The 19,968-nt window shown below is 33.8% G+C and overlaps 1 protein-coding gene across 1 annotated transcript in view; it reads left to right on the forward strand.

The window, feature by feature from the left end:
- Positions 1–19,968, forward strand: part of LOC100366321 (proprotein convertase subtilisin/kexin type 7-like) — a 42,337-nt gene that overhangs the window by 1,973 nt on the left and 20,396 nt on the right. Inside the window, exons 2-5 of the mRNA XM_085499436.1 lie at positions 6,820–7,362; positions 9,652–9,742; positions 16,495–16,532; positions 17,702–17,864. Of these exons, the coding sequence (XP_085355562.1) occupies positions 6,877–7,362; positions 9,652–9,742; positions 16,495–16,532; positions 17,702–17,864 (778 nt within the window). The 5' untranslated portion in view covers positions 6,820–6,876. The remainder of the gene's footprint in view (positions 1–6,819; positions 7,363–9,651; positions 9,743–16,494; positions 16,533–17,701; positions 17,865–19,968) is intronic.

A 19,968-nucleotide genomic window follows, 5' to 3' on the forward strand; every position in this document is an offset into this window, starting at 1 on the left:
CAGTACAAGCTTTGCTTCAATCACACACATATTGCATTGACGATCATACACAAGTTTATTTTTTTTACACTAACGCTTTTCAGTTGAATATGAAACAAATATAAAATAAAACAAAACCAAAAATATTTTGGGGAAGAAGTATATCTTGTTGATGTCACATCCAGTGTGAAATGAGCTTTCCATCTATATATAGCCAAAAATAAAAATTGAAGATAGAAAATGTGCAAAATGTAATATTTCTGAAGATGAGCTATACTTTTTCACATCATGTATTATTACAAGTAGGAAAAAGACGAGAATACTGCAAAGTATGCACTCAGGCAGTACAGTAACACATTATTTGTTGCCATTCCTGTCTGTTATTTCTCATTTAATCATTATTATTACAAGCAGGAAAAAGATGAGAATACTGCAAAGTATGCACTCAGGCAGTACAGTAACACATTATTTGTTGCCATTCCTGTCTGTTATTTCTCATTTAATCATGTATTATTACAAGCAGGAAAAAGATGAGAATACTGCAAAGTATGCACTCAGGCAGTACAGTAACACATTATTTGTTGCCATTCCTGTCTGTTATTTCTCATTGAATCATTATTATTACAAGCAGGAAAAAGATGAGAATACCGCAAAGTATGCACTTAGGCAGTACAGTAACACATTATTTGTTGCCATTCCTGTCTGTTATTTCTCATTGAATCATTATTATTACAAGATGTACATGTTATAATAATATGGTTATCTTGAGAATACCGCAAAGTTATGCACTTTAATAGGGAAGATAGGAACACATCGTCCTCCACTACATATCAGTCAATATGATCTCTGAACTGCCTTTGTACTTACTTTAAGATATCCTTGTAATAACCTCATACATGTAGTATACTAAACAAACCATTGATATTTCTACTTTTTGTTTATTAATTCAACTCTACAAAGATTGAGCTTATTTATACTCAGTCACATTTAAAATCTAATGTTTATGATGGTACCTGTACAATAAATAATCTCTTCATCTATCAGAAATCATGGTTATTATTTGAGACAAAACTACAGCTCCCTCTTGTGGTGATATAGCACCTTCTTGTGGGGTGTGTGTTTATAATGCCTCTATACTACCATTTTTTGTATTATTTTTTGTCAATTTATTTTTTGGAAGGTGGTGTTGGTGTGTTTGGATTTGGATAGTTGGTGGCAAGGGATGTCATTAAAAAAATAACTATTTTTTATTTTTTCAATATTGCAGATCAAAACTATTTCACCCCTTACTCTCATTTATATGACATAGGTCAAATTAAATAAATTCTGTCACAAATATATATCCTGAAAATTAAATTAGTTTTTTTTTTAATCTATAAGAATCATCAGTATGTTCTACATGTATCAATAACCCAAGAGTTCATGCTCATTGGGAACATTAAAACTGTTATTTATGTCTTAAACATGTAGTATGGTAAATGGAGCAATGAATTGGAATTACCAGTTAGTGAGTTATGCATGTCAGAACCTGACTGTTTTATTTTTTATCTGGAACACCTAAAATTCTAACATGCGATGTGGTTTCAAATCCTGCTTTAGAACACACTTATCACAACTTTCCTAGGAAGTATGGCAGGTTACATGTTTCATATTCGCTTGGATGCCGTGGCAACGGATGTTATGAAATCTCTTATTACATGTATAAATTTAGAAAGAAAAGGACTAGATTGCTTAAGAAATACGTGTTCATCAAACAAATTCCAGACTTGAATCAAATTTTTGAAGAATTAAGTCGGCTGCATCGGAGAGACGTCAGTGTCGCATGTGATTCAATGAACTTGTTGATGCACTAAGCTGCGACAAATTTGATCACAGCTGACTGAAATGCTTGACAATGTTCGATTGTTTGCTAAGAATTTGTGACTTGTATATCTTGCGTAATGCCATACCCCCGGTAGTTGTTGCATTTGTTACACAGTACAGACTACTTCATATTGAAGTCACACAGTATATTCAAAGCAATACAGATTTAAATTAGAGTCGTTCTGTAGCTCAGAGAAATAAAATTGATCTGTGATTCGGACATTGTTAAGATGTTACTAAGAATGTTACTATAGCAACATGTTATTATTTCAAAGCTTAGTTATAAGTGAATAACGTAGTGTATATGTTGTACTAATGTTTGTCTGATTATCTTACTGTCAATTTCACTATTGTTACTATTCTGACCATTGAAATGCTGTTTTGTAACACTTTCAGCCACACAAATGACCTTTGACCTGACTGCTTTTTTTTTTTAATCTGCCTATGTTTTCTAGCTACATGTATGCCCAAATAACTGCAGACATGCAACTGACAATCTTTTAAAAATGTTTGAATCACTTATTAATTTTTAACTCATTTTTCACCTGTTGCTTATATATGTTAATATATATGTAATAACATAAATTTTGAGTTGTTAACTGTGTTTCGTGTGCTTATTGTTCAAACTTGTTTGTTCATGCCGTCACAGGTTGAAACGTGCAATGACTCTAAAACCTGAGATGATCACTGTTGTTTTCTTTCACTGTATTACTCTCTTCCATTAGTGTACATGTATCTTTAATTAGTAAAACATGTTTTTTCTGATCTTCTATCAATTCACACGACTTTAAAATGGATTGCATACATGTACATGTATTCCTTAGATTATTTATGTTGTGCAGATTTGTGCTGAAAGTACAATTGTAAATTGTTTGATTATTAATTAACTGAAATGTGAAATCTATTCAGCTAGTAATTTTCAAGACTACATTGTTAGAATGTATATTCTTTCAGTTAGGAGGAAAATCAGCGACAGCCGAGATATAACTTTTTAAAATAAAACAAATATTTTATGTTTCATTGCATGCACATAATATAAACAACATTTTAATCTTTGTTTGGCACTTGGTTATGAATGTTTAAATATAAATCTGTATACAGACATGTAAAAGAAAATTAGACTTGATACTTGCATGTGAGTATCGAAGACTGTTAACTGTCTTAATTGTAATTGAGATGAGTATGTTCTTACTGTAAAATTATTACAAGTAGCTTTATTTTAATGTTGAACTTTGTAGCAGTGAACATTTCACTGGGTCCTTGAGACAGGGAATACTCAGATAGTACTTGTTGTGGTTTACATAAAGTGATCTCATTTATTGTATTACAAATCAGCTGATATTTTACCATAAACAAGCCACTATGTGGATCCAAATTGATGTTTAGGAAAATGAATCCCAGAAAAATAAAATATTTCATATTGAAATATGTATGGTAGATAATCCCAGGGATGATCACACTGTCTTTTAGATGGGTCATGACAGCACTGTTATACAGTATAGGTTATTTACAGTTTACTAGGACACCAAGAATTCCAAAGAATAAAGAAATCGCATCTCAATACTGATAACCACTTTGTTCTCGTTCTATGCATGTATTTATCTCTTGCCATCCTCAATAAAAATAAAGGTGTGTTCATATTTGGAGAAAGTTCAGTTGAAGTACATTCTTTACTGCTTAGGGATGAATCATTTGAGGCTGGGAGGGGGGTGTGCTTAAGGATGTGGTACAGATTATGAATATTATTATTTTCAAACTGATGTTTCATTGGAAAAGATTAGGACCACAATAGGCTTGAATATGACATCATGGTCCCAAGGAAATTTAGAAAGATCATTTACCCCCCCCACTATTTTACTGAATGTCTGACCTTAATTTTGGTGAACAACAACATTTTGTTTTCTCTCATTCCTGAAGGACAGAATACAAAACTCCATATGGATAATAGTCATCTCTTTTCATGGTCATTCTCAAGGTCAGAGCCCCAAAATATATTTGTGTTTTTGTTTAGACACCACTTTATGAGTCTGGAGGTCGTCCATTGTTAGTTATATTTATACATTAGTGTGTTGAATTCCTTTTATACAATCTGTTTTGGGTCACCATACGTGCTACATTTCAATTGATATTTAGTGTATGTCCATAGACCACCTTATTGTGGCTTAAATGCGAGTACAACTGTGTACATGTGGTTGTTCACTTGTACATCTGTAAGACAATAAACCGGTATGTATTTTTACCATGTCAACATTCATATTCTTGTACGAATTCACATTTCTTTACATTTTATTCATATTTTTGTGCATACTAAATTGAATCTACATAAACACGTAAAATAACAATTTAACTTATTGTTTCACTGACGAATATGTGAACTTAAAATCTATGGAATATGCTCAAAATACCATAATTAAATGCCAGTGAAAAAAATGCAGTGAGTCATTACGGTGACATCATTGCTGTGTCCATATGGTTATTTCATGTTTTGAGATACAAAGACACTACCGGTAGTTTGGGTAAACTATTATTGATAATATAATAATAATAATAATAATAATAATAACTTTATTGCATCCTTAGAAATACAATGTTTCTATCAGTTAATAGCAATAAAGATTAGTTGTGATAACTACTACTACAAAAAGAAAGTTAGTTGTTAAAAAAAAAAAAAAAGATAAAGCAAGTGTTACATATCAAATGGCATTTTTATTTCTTGATTGAAATGCATTATGAATATAGTCACAGCTAATATTGTCACAGCTAGTATATTGTTTATAAATATGTTTACCATGGGCATTATATGCAGACAGCAAAATTACATCGATTATTACAAGTTACCGTACATACTTTGGAAAATTTGATCAGTAATGGTTAAATATGTGTACTGGTAATATACATTGATATTTTCATGAAACATGAATGAACAAACTACTTGCAATAGCTATATGTATACTCCCATTTAAGGTGTACGATACATTAAAAGTTAACAAAACTCTTGCAAGCTGAATGAAATATAAATTGTAAATTTACCCTGATAATGTTGTAAGGCCACAAACTTTATATTGTTTATCTTGTATATCTGTATCACAGCTAAAATTGACCAGCCCTGCAAGAAAATTACCAGCTCTGCATTGAAGATTATTTTTAAAAAACTAACATTTTCATTCCAAGTGATTACGACAAAAACACAACATTCCGCCAACACACAAAACTGATAATTTAAATTTCCCAGTTTAAATTGATGAATTCTTTGTTGTTTTTTTGTATTGCCATCTGATAATATTATTTACTGTAAAATACTTTATTTTTTGTTTGGAATTAATTCAGTGAAAATAGAATCCAGCAAATATACCTTTTTTCCTATATTTCCCATTCAACTTATCAAAGATCAGTGAAAATAAATTCCATACAAATCACTCAAAAATTTTTTTTAGCGAAAATTAATTCCAGCTAAAATAAAGTATTTCACAGTAGTAAAATTGCATTTTTTATAATTTGTTCTTGAAGCAGACCAGGAAAAATGTTACCAGACATTCAAATTAATTGTTATCAGTCTGATTAGAAAGTTACATGTACCTGTCTCACCAGACAGGCAAGCAGTAATTTCAAACATGGATTAGTGTACTAGTTCCTTTTTTTGTTCTTGCAAATTTAAATATCAAATCCGGAACTAAAGGATGAATCCACACAACTTATGACTGCCCTCCTTTGAAAATTATTTGTTTCATTTGGTCATTATTCTTGGAAACATATTCATATTTGCTTGTGTTCAACTGTTGTTGCTGCCATGTTAGCACATTATCCTGCCATTCTGATAGGAAAATGGCTACCCAACCCTATCACCATCTTCGCTAGCCAAGGTCTAAGTTTATTCGGCCAAGCCTCTAAACAGACCTTGGCAAAACGACCATCAAATATGCGTATTCTAACAGCGCCCCCAGTAGTCAGTTGCGGCTAATCATTGTCCAATCAGTTTGCGTGTTACAAATCCCTCTTTGGCGTTTCATATTAAACAAAATGGTGGTGCACATGAATCGTGATATTTGTGATGATAAAATTGCGAAAGTTTTCGGTGTTGGTGTTCTCAAGCCTCATCAGGTACAGGCAATCGACGCAGTTTTGTGTGGGAAGGATGACTTCATAGCGACAAAAACAGGAAGTGTAATTTTGTCTTATAATTTGGTACGTCCAAGCTGATTGGGTGCCTTGTTTCGAGGCGCGCCCAATCAGATCTCACTGCTTAAAATACGCAATTAGCCTATGCTAGCCCGCACAGTATCGTGTAGAGGCCTATAGGTCGAAGACACGGGACTGCGATTCGGACGATGCCCTATCACATTTAGTTCAAAACATGGGATTATGTAGCAAAATGTTTCACTTAATACATGTGCAGTATATGTGAATACAATTGGAATTATGTCATCATATACATGTACATTTACAGTCTGGGGGGGGGGGGAGACAACTTGCAATATCTGTGGGTATTCAAAATTAAAGTATAATCACACGTCCCTGATTGACTTGCCAATATAACAATGGGATTATGTGTATCAGCTCTGTAAATAGTAACCCAAGTATACAATGTACAGTCTTATCCTTTGAGCAAATTTGCCACAGAGAAATGTTGTAATTTAAGGTTGTATATCAATGTTGTATATTTAATACAAAATGTATTAAATTAAAAAAGCTTTTTTCCTATACATGTATTGTCTAATTTTACTAAAAAAATAAGGCTTAGATAGAGTAGTGCTGAAGTGATAGTACCATATTTGCTCCATTAGAAGTCCATACATGTATGAAAAAATAATGAATTTTTCTATGCTGAATTATTAATAAATTACTTATTTTCACCATAGACACACCTCTGTCATTTATATAAGTGCATGCGCTTCTAATAGAGCAGATATGGTAGACTTTCACCTTATTTGTACATTGTTTAATGTGATTCTAATATATGGTACTTTTTTCTCATTACAGATGAGCGTATAGAATGTTGTTACAACTGAAATAAACACTATTGTAAATATTGTCACAATGTGCGTCCATAATGCATCTGTTCAGCTTTTTGTTTTGCTACTACTTTTCTACTACTTTATCCAAGTTCCACCAACCAGTGCCTTGTACCTGGATTTCAAACCTGATGAGATGGAATCACAGAATCTGAAACCAATCAAACCTCAGGGAACCCCGTCATGGGCAGTCAAAATCCATTTCAATTCCGTCTTTGACTCTAACAGGACAACGCTTGATGACGCCGCTGACCAAATTGCTAAGGACGTTAGTCTGATTAATGTGGGACAAGTCGGAGAATTGTTTGGACATTATTTATTTTTACATGAAACTTACAGCAATGTGACTATTGAGAGCGAAGGGACTAACTTACATGATTTGCAGGAACGTATTGAAAGGAAACTAACAGAACACAAACATATAGCGTGGTTCAACCAACAAATTATTAGGCCCAGAGTTAAACGGGCATTGAACTTTCAAGATCCGGAATATATGTATCAGTGGCACCTGGTAAGTTAAATAGAAATCTGATCATCATATGACAGTCATGTGACATCTATATCAACCAATGATGCGTCAGATAACAGTCATGTGATATCTATATCATCCAATGATGAGTCAACTGACAGTCATGTAATATCTATATCAACCAATGATGAGTCAACTGACAGTCATGTGATATCTATATCAACCAATGATGAGTCAACTGACAGTCATGTGATATCTATATCAACCAATGATGCGTCAGATGACAGTCATGTGATATCTATATCATCCAATGATGAGTCAACTGACAGTCATGTGATATCTATATCAACCAATGATGCGTCAGATGACAGTCATGTGATATCTATATCAACCAATGATGCGTCAGATGACAGTCATGTAATATCTATATCAACCAATGATGAGTCAGCTGACAGTCATGTGATATCTATATCAACCAATGATGAGTCAGCTGACATCATGTGATATCTATATCAACCAATGATGAGTCAGCTCATATGACTAATTTGCATAATTTCACAACCAATACTAGGACACAAATTATGTAGCAGTAGCAAATGATGAATACAATGTCCTAAAATGGTGGGCATATGTTTAAAAAAATATTTTTGATAGATTTTGATGTAAGAGTATATCAACACCATATGTTCCTTCCGAAAGATGAGAATTTTGACATTTTAAAAAGAGTAATCCGTAGTGAATGGAAAATCAGCAATTCCCAGGTAATCTATAGAGTCTATGTCCACAAATATAAATATAGCTGACAGTCACGTGACTAATTTGCATAATTTTAGTGATGAGTTTTTCAGAAATAAATAATACTACAGTAAACATTTTTTCCTATGAAAAGATTTTGTTTTTTGATATTTTGATAGCGACATCATTGTTTCCTCTTTCTTTTTTTATTTCTTTTTCCGTTTCTGTTTCCCATTTTGGTACATATCATTTTTTGATTGGCTGATAACAAAATTGAAAACATAATTAAACAAATCAAGAATTTACTGTAAATGCATTAATTATTCATTTGGTTTTAATTTTGCTATTTTTGCTGAGTAAAATTTGTTAAATTAAATCTACCTGAACATGAAAAATAACAAGAAAACTCATTGTTTTCTTGAATAATATGTAAAATTAAAACATGGTGAATAAGCTCAAAACATCAAAATGGTGAAAAATAAATGGCTTTACAGTATCTTGTAAAAGATGAAAAAACATTTATTTTGGTGTTAAAAGATTTCAGAATGCACGAAAATATTCACTGCTACAAAAAGTTGCTGTTCCCACAAGTCGTAAAATTTCTGTAATTTATTTTTACAAAATTAAATTATTTTGATTTACAAATGACTGATTAATAATATTTTTCATAAATTTAGATTATCGAGGTGCAATTTTATTTATGATAACAACATCAACCCACAGCACTACAATAGAAATAAAATTGATTTTATGTGAGATGGTTCCGAGCGCTAGGATTTAAAACATCTGTTGAATATAGATTTAAGTCCAATAGCACTATCAGGAGTTTATTAATTTTTATTTTTTTTTATACCGTCAGTATGTGGTCAGTGTTAATACGGGTGTGAATATGCTACTACATGTTTTGATTTGCTTTACATTGCAAAAATTCAAACCAGCCCTGGAACATGTATGCATATAAATTTCTATGCTGAAACATATCAACACATAGAATACTATGTTATACATGTTCAGGGCCAATGGCATATCTTAATTCTGCCAATACATGACATTTTATTTATTATACATCTGACACCGAAAACAATAGAATTCATCTGTCTGTGAAATGTTATACAAATATGTTCATTCATATTACAAACATATTTGTATGTTTTCCATGTTTTGGAAAATGTGCTTCACTTTTACATCACATTCAAACCTTTTTCTTTGCTTACTTTGGACACAGAAGCATTATAGCGTGTAACGAAAATAGAATCCTTTCACTGAGCGCTAAACACTGATATTTTGAGTTTTAATTCTCATTAAATTATTAATACAAAAATAAAAAAAAGTTATCCTATGAATATGATCGTCATACTGCCTTTATGCATGCATACTTTGCGGTATTCTCTTAATAACCTCATACTATACACGATGGTATGTTAGGACAATAACAATTACCATAGAATGTACACAATAAAAGACAAGCTTCAGTCTCTGATAGCAATTGTTGTACTACATGTATTTATTTATATTCTCTGCTGTTCAACAGATGCTGCATCCCAGATCAATAATCATATAATTAAAATCAATAATTATTGACATTTTTATTGTTAGCATAATCCGAGTGGTATGGACATTAATGTGACAAGTGTGTGGGAAAATGGAATCACAGGAAAAGGAGTCACTGTCTCAGTTATTGATGATGGTAAGTGAGCAAATTGAAACATAACAATTATTCATTTTTATTTGCATGGTGTGTGACTATTTGCTTGTGTGTTGTATTGAGAAGATGCTTATTGTTTGAGTTATGAACATCCAGTTATGAGCATGGAGTTATGAGCATCGAGTTATGAGCATCGAGTTATGAGCATCGAGTTATGAACATTGAGTTACAAACATGGAGTTATGAACATTGAGTTACAAACATGGAGTTATGAGCATCGAGTTATGAGCATCGAGTTATGAGCATCGAGTTATGAGCATTGAGTTATGAACATTGAGTTATGAACATCGTGTCATGAACATTGAGTTATGAACATTGAGTTATGAACATTGAGTTATGAACATCGTGTTATGAACATCATGTTATGAACATTGAGTTTTGAACATTTAGTCATGAACATCGAGTTATGAACATTGAGTTATGAACATTGAGTTATGAACATCGAGTTACAAACATCGAGTTAAGAAAACATTGTGTTACAAAAATGAACACCAAATTTTGAGAAACCATGCACAATTTGTAACTTAATGTTCAATTAACAGTTAACAGAACTCATTACTCTGAGTTATGAGCAACATCAATTTTTTTTTGTTTAATGTTTTATGTTTCCTGTAACTCAAAGTTTTGTTGTAACTGTTGTAACTTGTTGTTCTATTAGAAGTGCATTCTCTTATGTAAATTACAGAGGTGTTTCTGTGGTCAAAATAATTATTTTAATACATGTAATTCAGTATACCATAAAATGGGTTTACATGCAATTCTATTAGAAATAGGCTTTTAATACAAATACAGTAGTCTGATTTAACGAATTTGGCACACATGACAAATAGTTTATGTCCCTTTGGTTGGATGTTGTTCTCTCTATTCAAAAACCCAATGTGCTGGGAAAGTGAATCTATTAATTTATCATGATGTGTGAGGGCTTGAAAGCACAGTTAACATTGAGCTGATCAACTCCAACTACAAAATGTATTTGGGGCGGTTTTGAAAAAAAAAAATCAACCATTGTTGTCACCCTTGTATGATTTGAACTTGCCATTCGCACGTTCATTTCCTCTTATATTATCTTGCTTGAAATTTAAAATCATGATTTAGAAAGTTTTTGTTCGACTGCTTACTGCAGGGCGGCTCTGATGTGGGACTGTATAAAAGCATCATCCAGTGCATTAATATCAGCTATAACACTCAACTACTTGAATTGAGTCATCATGTTTACGATCCAATACCGTTCATTGTGTTGAACCATTTTTTTCACCAGCTGTGTTTAAATTCAAATATATTTCCATTGTATTGTGGTTTTATACCTTATTAAAATCAATATTTTGTAATGTGTGTATAAATAACAATGACGTGTATGCTAATTTTTATGATGATTTCTCATTTGCAAAATAATTTTGTTTTGATAAAAAAAATGTTTATACAGCAATGAGTTACATTGCTTATGTCTGCATACTTACATATTTTAATGTTTTGCTCCAAGAGATAAAATGGTGGCTGGGTGGCCATGGTGTGTTTTAGCAATGTGTTACATTGTTTATGTCTGCATACATACATATTTTAATGTTTTGCTGTGTTTTTTTCACGTTGTTGCTGTCAAAATTTTGTGTTTTATGTTTTTAATATTTATGAACAAATATTATTAATGTTTTGAATACTGTAATATTTCCCACCAAAATGCTTTTGTACATTTTTAGGTTTTTTTCTGTAATTTGTTTTTTGGAATTTTTGACCAAGTAGAATAATTTACCACTTGACTGTTCAATATTTTGTGCAAAATGACAGAAGTTTACTTACTGGAATTCAAACATTTTTAAATTATTGTGTTGCTGCTGTATTTTATTAAATCTTTGAGCGTCAAACTTTCTGTCACCAGTCGCAAAATAAATTTGTATCATCTTTTCTGTACTTTCACCAAAATTTTGATTAAGATCTGTATCCAATGAGAGATTATCTCCATTTTGATTAAGATCTGTATCCAATGAGAGATTATCTCCATTTTGATTAAGATCTGTATCCAATGAGAGATTATCTCCATTTTGATTAAGATCTGTATCCAATGAGAGATTATCTCCATTTTGATTAAGATCTGTATCCAATGAGAGATTATCTCCATTTTGATTAAGATCTGTATCCAATGAGAGATTATCTCCATTTTGATTAAGATCTGTATCCAATGAGAGATTATCTCCATTTTGATTAAGATCTGTATCCAATGAAAGATTATCTCCATTTTGATTAAGATCTGTATCCAATGAGAGATTATCTCCATTTTGATTAAGATCTGTATCCAATGAGAGATTATCTCCATTTTGATTAAGATCTGTATCCAATGAAAGATTATCTCCATTTTGATTAAGATCTGTATCCAATGAGAGATTATCTCCATTTTGATTAAGATCTGTATCCAATGAGAGATTATCTCCATTTTGATTAAGATCTGTATCCAATGAGAGATTATCTCCATTTTGATTAAGATCTGTATCCAATGAGAGATTATCTCCATTTTGATTAAGATCTGTATCCAATGAGAGATTATCTCCATTTTGTCCAAAAATGATTAATTAACTCCAAAAAAATTACATATAAAAGTGCGAAATCTTACACTAATACATTTTTGTGGGTAAAATGGTGATCAAGGGGTTAGTTCTGCTTTTCTGCTGGATTTTAAATACTGTGAAATACTTAAATACTATTTTAGCTGGAATTAATTCTCACTGAAAAGGCTTTTGGGGCGTTTTATATGGAATCTATTTTCACTGATTTTTGATGAGTTGAATGTGAAATATAGGAATGAAGTATATTTGATTTTATTTTCACAGAATCATCCCTTCAGCAAAAATAAATTCCAAGCGATAATAAAGTATTCTACAGTAATATAAATCTACACCCACACTTTCAATGGGTTTTGTATATTGCACATACACACTAGAGAAAAATCCAATTTATAACAATGTGCATGTCTACTTCTAAAAGTCTAAGAATTATTGGCACCTATATGTGACAGCTGCAGTCGTGTGGTTTCAATTTTTTGATATTATTTGTCTTAGGCCAGGCAGAAAAATGTTATGTTTCTGGTAACAGGCTACAACTATTTTTTTTAAATTTTATTTTATAATTTATTTTCTCAGATCACTCCTAGTTTTACACATGTACATTAATTAAAGATGACATCCAATTTTTTTTTCTGGTCATCTACTACATTATAGAAAGTATGAAAAACAAATTTTGGTAATTTTGGTACATGTAGATGTACAATTCTGAATAAAATTAAATTTGGCTAACTTTTATAATATAAATCTATTAGTTTGTCAAGCTAAGGGTATCTGGAGTTCCTAGACACTGTATTAATTATAGTGTGTGTCATGCTGTATTTACAGCTGACTGATGGCAGTTATTATCTCAGAATTACTTAACAATAAATCATAAAAGTTTGGTACAGCATGTTTTAATAGAAATTTGATTTGGATTGACCTTGCACAGAGTTTAGTATAGCCACTGGCAATGATCAAGTTATTTATTTAATGATGAACCTGTAACTATGGTAACTGGTGATATTTCTATTCATGATGTCGATGTTTTTATGCCTGTATAAATATCTGACAGCAGAAAACTATTTATGATGCAATGTTTTCTTATCTTCATTTTGATTTGTTCATTTCTTACATGTATCTCTAATCTTAGCTGGTTCACATGTAACATTTACATCATTGTGGCATCGCCATACAAATTTGAAGCCGATTTCTTTTTACCATGTGATCAGTTTTCTCCAGTGTTAAAATGGCTGATTTTACATCGATGTAAACTGTCTGTAAGTCCATGTTTGAAGCTAAATTCTGAACAAAAGTTTGTGTTAACATGCACAATGACATAAACAGTGGCACAAACTCTCTTGATCAGGAATGTGTGTCCACGTCCATAGCATCAACATAGCAATGACTCATATATATACCGCTCTGGTCAGTGGAGTGAGTAGTTTCAGAAATATTTGGAGTGATAATAAAGTCTTGCTGAAGTCACAAGTAACTGACAAGAATAACCATTTAGTGGTAGGGTACAGATTTATACAGGCCTGTTTTAGTGTTGTGTGGTCGCACTCCAAAACTGCCATTGTAGGGTTAGTGGCAACACTCGTGTCTACAATGGTGTATTTCTATAACTTACAACTTCTGTTCTGTTCTGTTCTGTCCTGGCCTGCTATGTTCTGTTCTGTTCTGTTCTGTTCTGTTCTGTTCTATTCTATTCTGTTCTAGTTCTGTATTTGTAATGTATGTGGAATGTAAATGCTATATTTCATTCAGTAACCATGACAATGCTGAAAGCCTGCTTGTTACAAAAGTATTTGCTGAAGTATATGTAAGATAGACTATTTTTATGATGAAAACGTGTATGTTTTATGATGAAAGAAATGTAAATAAATAAAATGACAAATTTAGACAGCCTACTTCACTTCAAAGCTCCATAACATTATATCATTTTATTTACCAATTCTATCATTTTATTTACCAATTCTATCATTTTATTTACCAATTCTATCATTTTATTTACCAATTCTATCATTTTATTTACCAATTCTATCATTTTATTTACCAATTATATCATTTTATTTACCAATTCTATCATTTTATTTACCAATTCTATCATTTTATTTACCAATTATATCATTTTATTTACCAATTCTATCATTTTATTTACCAATTCTATCATTTTATTTACCAATTCTATCATTTTATTTACCAATTCTATCATTTTATTTACCAATTATATCATTTTATTTACCAATTCTATCATTTTATTTACCAATTATATCATTTTATTTACCAATTCTATCATTTTATTTACCAATTATATCATTTTATTTACCAATTATATCATTTTATTTACCAATTATATCATTTTATTTACCAATTATATCATTTTATTTACCAATTATATCATTTTATTTACCAATTATATCATTTTATTTACCAATTCTATCATTTTATTTACCAATTATATCATTTTATTTACCAATTATATCATTTTCCTAATGAGTGTTTGATCATCATTGTCACATAATGGCCGCAACCAATGACCACAACAGACCTTGATGTCCTTACTCTACTCTCCATAGTCAACAAACAATTCACACTACGGTACTAGAGTATATGGTTTCATGTACAGCTGTGCCATGTAATGGTCATACTCAACAAATAACAAGTCACATGCATTGGATTATAGTCTACAGCTCATCCAAATATGATTGGATCTTTTATTTCTTTCTTTATTTTGGCTTTTTTTTTAATTTTACTCAAATTGAATGTATATTTTGTGAAATTGCTACTGTGTTGTAATTTAATGTAATTGTTGTATATGATAAATCTTTGTGTCACATCTGTGCTTTTATTTTAACCCTGAAATATGTATTTACAATAAAATGCATATTCATTGTCTTCAGCCTTCAGAGGACTCCAAAATAAACTGATCATGAATACTGTTAACTCTCTATTAATATTTCTTTTGAATATTCCAATAAAATTTGCAAGATTATTTTGGTATTTATTTTGCATCAATTTGCATACGGAATGCACCACTATTTGATAGGGGTGTGCAAATTTGAAATTAATTTGTATGGTTGTGTTCACATTATAGTTCATTATGTAAATTTTGTAGAAGTATAGAATGCCCTATAATACAAATATTCATTATTTCAATATTATTTCCTTCACACAATATCAGAATGAAAACAGTTTTCGCAGAGAAACAAATTCAACTGGCCTTGGGTTCCATAGTCAATAGGATTCAGACAGGGCTAGTCAACAGCTGTATTTTAAATATGGACAACAAAGTCTTATTTTGAATTTTGAAAAAAAAAATAAAATAAATGAAGTATTTTTTAAGCCATTTAAAGAACTAGAACTCCAAAGTAATTTTTTGGAAATTTTGAAAATAAACCTTCACTATTTCAATAATATGAAATTATTGCAAGAATACTGCAAAGTATGCATGAAGGCAGTATGGTGATCTCCAGCTGAGTTGGATGCAATACTTACAGCCTGAGTACATACTTTCTGGTATTCTCATGATAGCATTATTATCATACACCTTATTCTGCATGTTAGTAATATTTTGGTAAAATATAACAGCTCCAATGCCAGCAAATATTATTCTTGCCTATGCAATTGTTTGCCTTCAGTAACACAACATAAGGTTATTTGTTCATATTTGTAACGCGTCTATACAATGCTTTATAGGTCAATGTATTTTATTGTTTTCAACATCATGTGAATAATAATCAGGGGTTTTTCTAGAAAAAAACTGCAAGAGGGAGCACTGCAATTCAGCGGCGTCACCAAGTGGTGGAGATAAGGTTCTCCCTACCGGGGTGTGGAGTGTTTGATAATTAGGTTAAAATGGAGCATTCTATGGCTTCCTTGGGGCCAAAATTACTATCAAGTCACAGTTGAAGACTCTGGCCACATGTGATCCCTGGTCAATCAGAATTTTATGGTTGCCAGAAGATCTGCTCCCCAGTGTAAGGGGGCACATGGCCATGGCATGAGGGCGCTGCGCTGCCTTGTTTAAAAACATCCCTGATAGTGATCAATATCTATGACCATTATATCGTAACATTAAATCAATTTAGTCTCAAATCAACAAAGAACTTACAGAAAGTTAAATGCAAACATTTCAAATTTTTTTTTTGAGGAAAATGATGCAGTTCAATAAATCATCATTTCTATTTATTTGTTTTCCAGGCTTAGAATGGAGTAATCCAGATATTCTGGATAACTATGTGAGTATACAAAATACTATAGAACATAGACAAAAATGGCTGCTGTGATCTCAGTAAAAAGTGAGAGAATTGTTTCTACCCCTCAAATATTGTACCATTATCTAACTGTCATTGATTCTACTGTTTCACTTTTCTACGTAACCATGGTATTCGGAAGAGTGGACTTGATGACGAGGAGAATGGAACACTGATTGAGGTACAAAAACAAGTTTCATGGCCTTCACTCTGTGAGATCTCAGTGACCATTTACAACTACGGCATATTATTTTATTAAAAGTGATTTTTTTAAATTAAATTATTTTATTAAATCATTAATATTACAGTGGCCCCTCGCTAAGTCGCGGATGTTGGGATCCAAGCAAAAACCGTGGCTTATCGAGGGTCGCGACTTACCGAGAGATCTCTTGAAAGGGATGTTTATACATCGAAAATGGATAAAAAGCACATTTACACACATGGGTTTATTTATAGTACATTTTCTTTTTTGGACAACATCACAGCATCCATGTTCGCATGGATTCAACTCATTGCAGCGAGTTTTATAGAGCTTTATCAAAGGGGAACGACCAAGAAGTCGCAACTTTTTACCTCCATTGACTCCTTGTGTCAGGCTCCCTTCACCTTTTGTATCCCAGTAATTGACGACCAGTAGGTGTTAAGTTGTCTCTTCCAGCCCTTTAACGACCAATTAAATACACCATGTGATGAAACATTAGTTCTTTTACTTCAAAACTGTCGGCAAAACACAAGAGAGTTTTTTGGGAGTCATCCAATTACCTGCAACTTTGCCGAATCCGTAACTTACTGAGGCGTGACTTAACGAGGGGTCACTGTATTGCTTTTTGTACCATGTATATATGTTTTATATCTGCCAATGGGATTGCTAGAATCATAATATCTGCCAATGGGATTGCTAGAATCATAATATCTGCCAATGGGATTGCTACAATCATAATATCTGCCAATGGGATTGCTAGAATCATAATATCTGCCAATGGGATTGCTACAATCATAATATCTGCCAATGGGATTGCTACAATCATAATATCTGCCAATGGGCTTGCTAGAATCATAATATCAACAACCGACAATAATAATAAGAGATTTTTTCACAGATTTCTTGACTTCTATCTGACTAATGATAACTTTGTTTTTTTCATTTCGTAAAGAGTAAGGAAGGTAGCTGGGATCTGAATTCTAACGATGCTGATCCTTTACCAAGTGTGGATTCTAAAGGACAGAATCATCATGGTACGAGGTGTGCTGGTGAAATTGCTGCTGTTCCAAATACAGTGTGTGGGGTTGGAGTAGCGTATGGTGCTAAAGTATCAGGTAAGTACAAACTACTACTGTCGAATAACAGGGTAAAGTTGAGAGGATCATTTAGCAATGAAGCGTATGCTGTGACTTAATCACCCGGATGGATATAACTTACTTGCATAACGATTTAGATCTTGCCACATATACTTCACAAACATGAACTGTTTAACTTCTACTTCTGCACTAAAATTTAAGCATGTCAAACCATACCTCGTGTGACAGCTACATCAAACTATCCATGTGGTTATTACTCGTATCATTATGCCGTTGTTTTTATAACCAACAACATCTACATGTTCACTCAAGCATTACAAAAGCCTGTATGTTTTCCTCAATCCCAACTCTGTAACAGACTTGCCTTTACAGTGTATAACTATAAATAGTGTACTTACAGGTAGATTCTAAATTGGTAGTGTTCTACTACGTCATGAACATTAAATCTAGTGTGTTGGGAGCTATGTACCTGTTGTCGTAAAATATATCCTGTGGAACTCACTTTATAAAGCAAGTCATCTCACTACTCGCCTATCACTTGCCCAAATCAAAACAAGGAAGAGCTCTCATCGCTCTTCAATCCTTAGATTTTTGAGAAGATTTTAACAGCATTGCTCTTCTAATCACTCAAGACAGCTAGTTTTAGCTCCCAGGGCATTTCCAAAGACAAGATCTTATAAATGCAACCCCTCCCTGTCAGTATGTCTACCTGAGACACCCCTCCCTGTCAGTGTGTCTACCAGAGACACCCCTCCCTGTCAGTATGTCTACCTGAGACACCCCTCCCTGTCAGTGTGTCTACCTGAGACACCCCTCCCTGTCAGTGTGTCTACCTGAGACACCCCTCCCTGTCAGTATGTCTACCTGAGACACCCCTCCCTGTCAGTGTGTCTACCTGAGACACCCCTCCCTGTCAGTGTGTCTACCCCGAGACTCCCCTCCCTGTCAGTATGTCTACCTGAGACACCCCTCCCTGTCAGTGTGTCTACCCCGAGACTCCCCTCCCTGTCAGTATGTCTACCTGAGACACCCCTCCCTGTCAGTGTGTCTACCTGAGACACCCCTCCCTGTCAGTATGTCTACCTGAGACACCCCTCCCTGTCAATATGTCTACCTGAGACACCCCTCCCTGTCAGTGTGTCTACCTGAGACACCCCTCCCTGTCAGTATGTCTACCTGAGACACCCCTCCCTGTCAGTGTGTCTACCTGAGACACCCCTCCCTGTCAGTGTGTCTACCTGAGACACCCCTCCCTGTCAGTGTGTCTACCTGAGACACCCCTCCCTGTCAGTGTGTCTACCTGAGACACCCCTCCCTGTCAGTGTGTCTACCTGAGACACCCCTCCCTGTCAGTGTGTCTACCTGAGACACCCCTCCCTGTCAGTGTGTCTACCTGAGACACCCCTCCCTGTCAGTGTGTCTACCTGAGACACCCCTCCCTGTCAGTGTGTCTACCTGAGACACCCCTCCCTGTCAATATGTCTTCCTGAGACACCCCTCCCTGTCAGTGTGTCTACCTGAGACACCCCTCCCTGTCAGTGTGTCTACCAGAGACACCCCTCCCTGTCAGTATGTCTACCTGAGACACCCCTCCCTGTCAATATGTCTTCCTGAGACACCCCTCCCTGTCAGTGTGTCTACCTGAGACACCCCTCCCTGTCAGTGTGTCTACCAGAGACACCCCTCCCTGTCAGTATGTCTACCTGAGACACCCCTCCCTGTCAGTGTGTCTACCTGAGACACCCCTCCCTGTCAGTGTGTCTACCTGAGACACCCCTCCCTGTCAGTGTGTCTACCTGAGACACCCCTCCCTGTCAGTGTGTCTACCTGAGACACCCCTCCCTGTCAGTGTGTCTACCTGAGACACCCCTCCCTGTCAGTGTGTCTACCTGAGACACCCCTCCCTGTCAGTGTGTCTACCTGAGACACCCCTCCCTGTCAGTGTGTCTACCTGAGACACCCCTCCCTGTCAGTATGTCTACCTTAGACACCCCTCCCTGTCAGTATGTCTACCTTAGACACCCCTCCCTGGCGTAAACATGACAAGGATGGTGCAATGACAGCAGCTACTCTGGTAAGCTGTGTAGTGATTTGATGCTAAGAACATAAAGAATTTCTCTCA

This window comes from Saccoglossus kowalevskii, chromosome 5 (genome assembly GCF_978046115.1).
Source record: "Saccoglossus kowalevskii chromosome 5, keSacKowa6.1, whole genome shotgun sequence".
Taxonomy (NCBI): domain Eukaryota; kingdom Metazoa; phylum Hemichordata; class Enteropneusta; family Harrimaniidae; genus Saccoglossus; species Saccoglossus kowalevskii.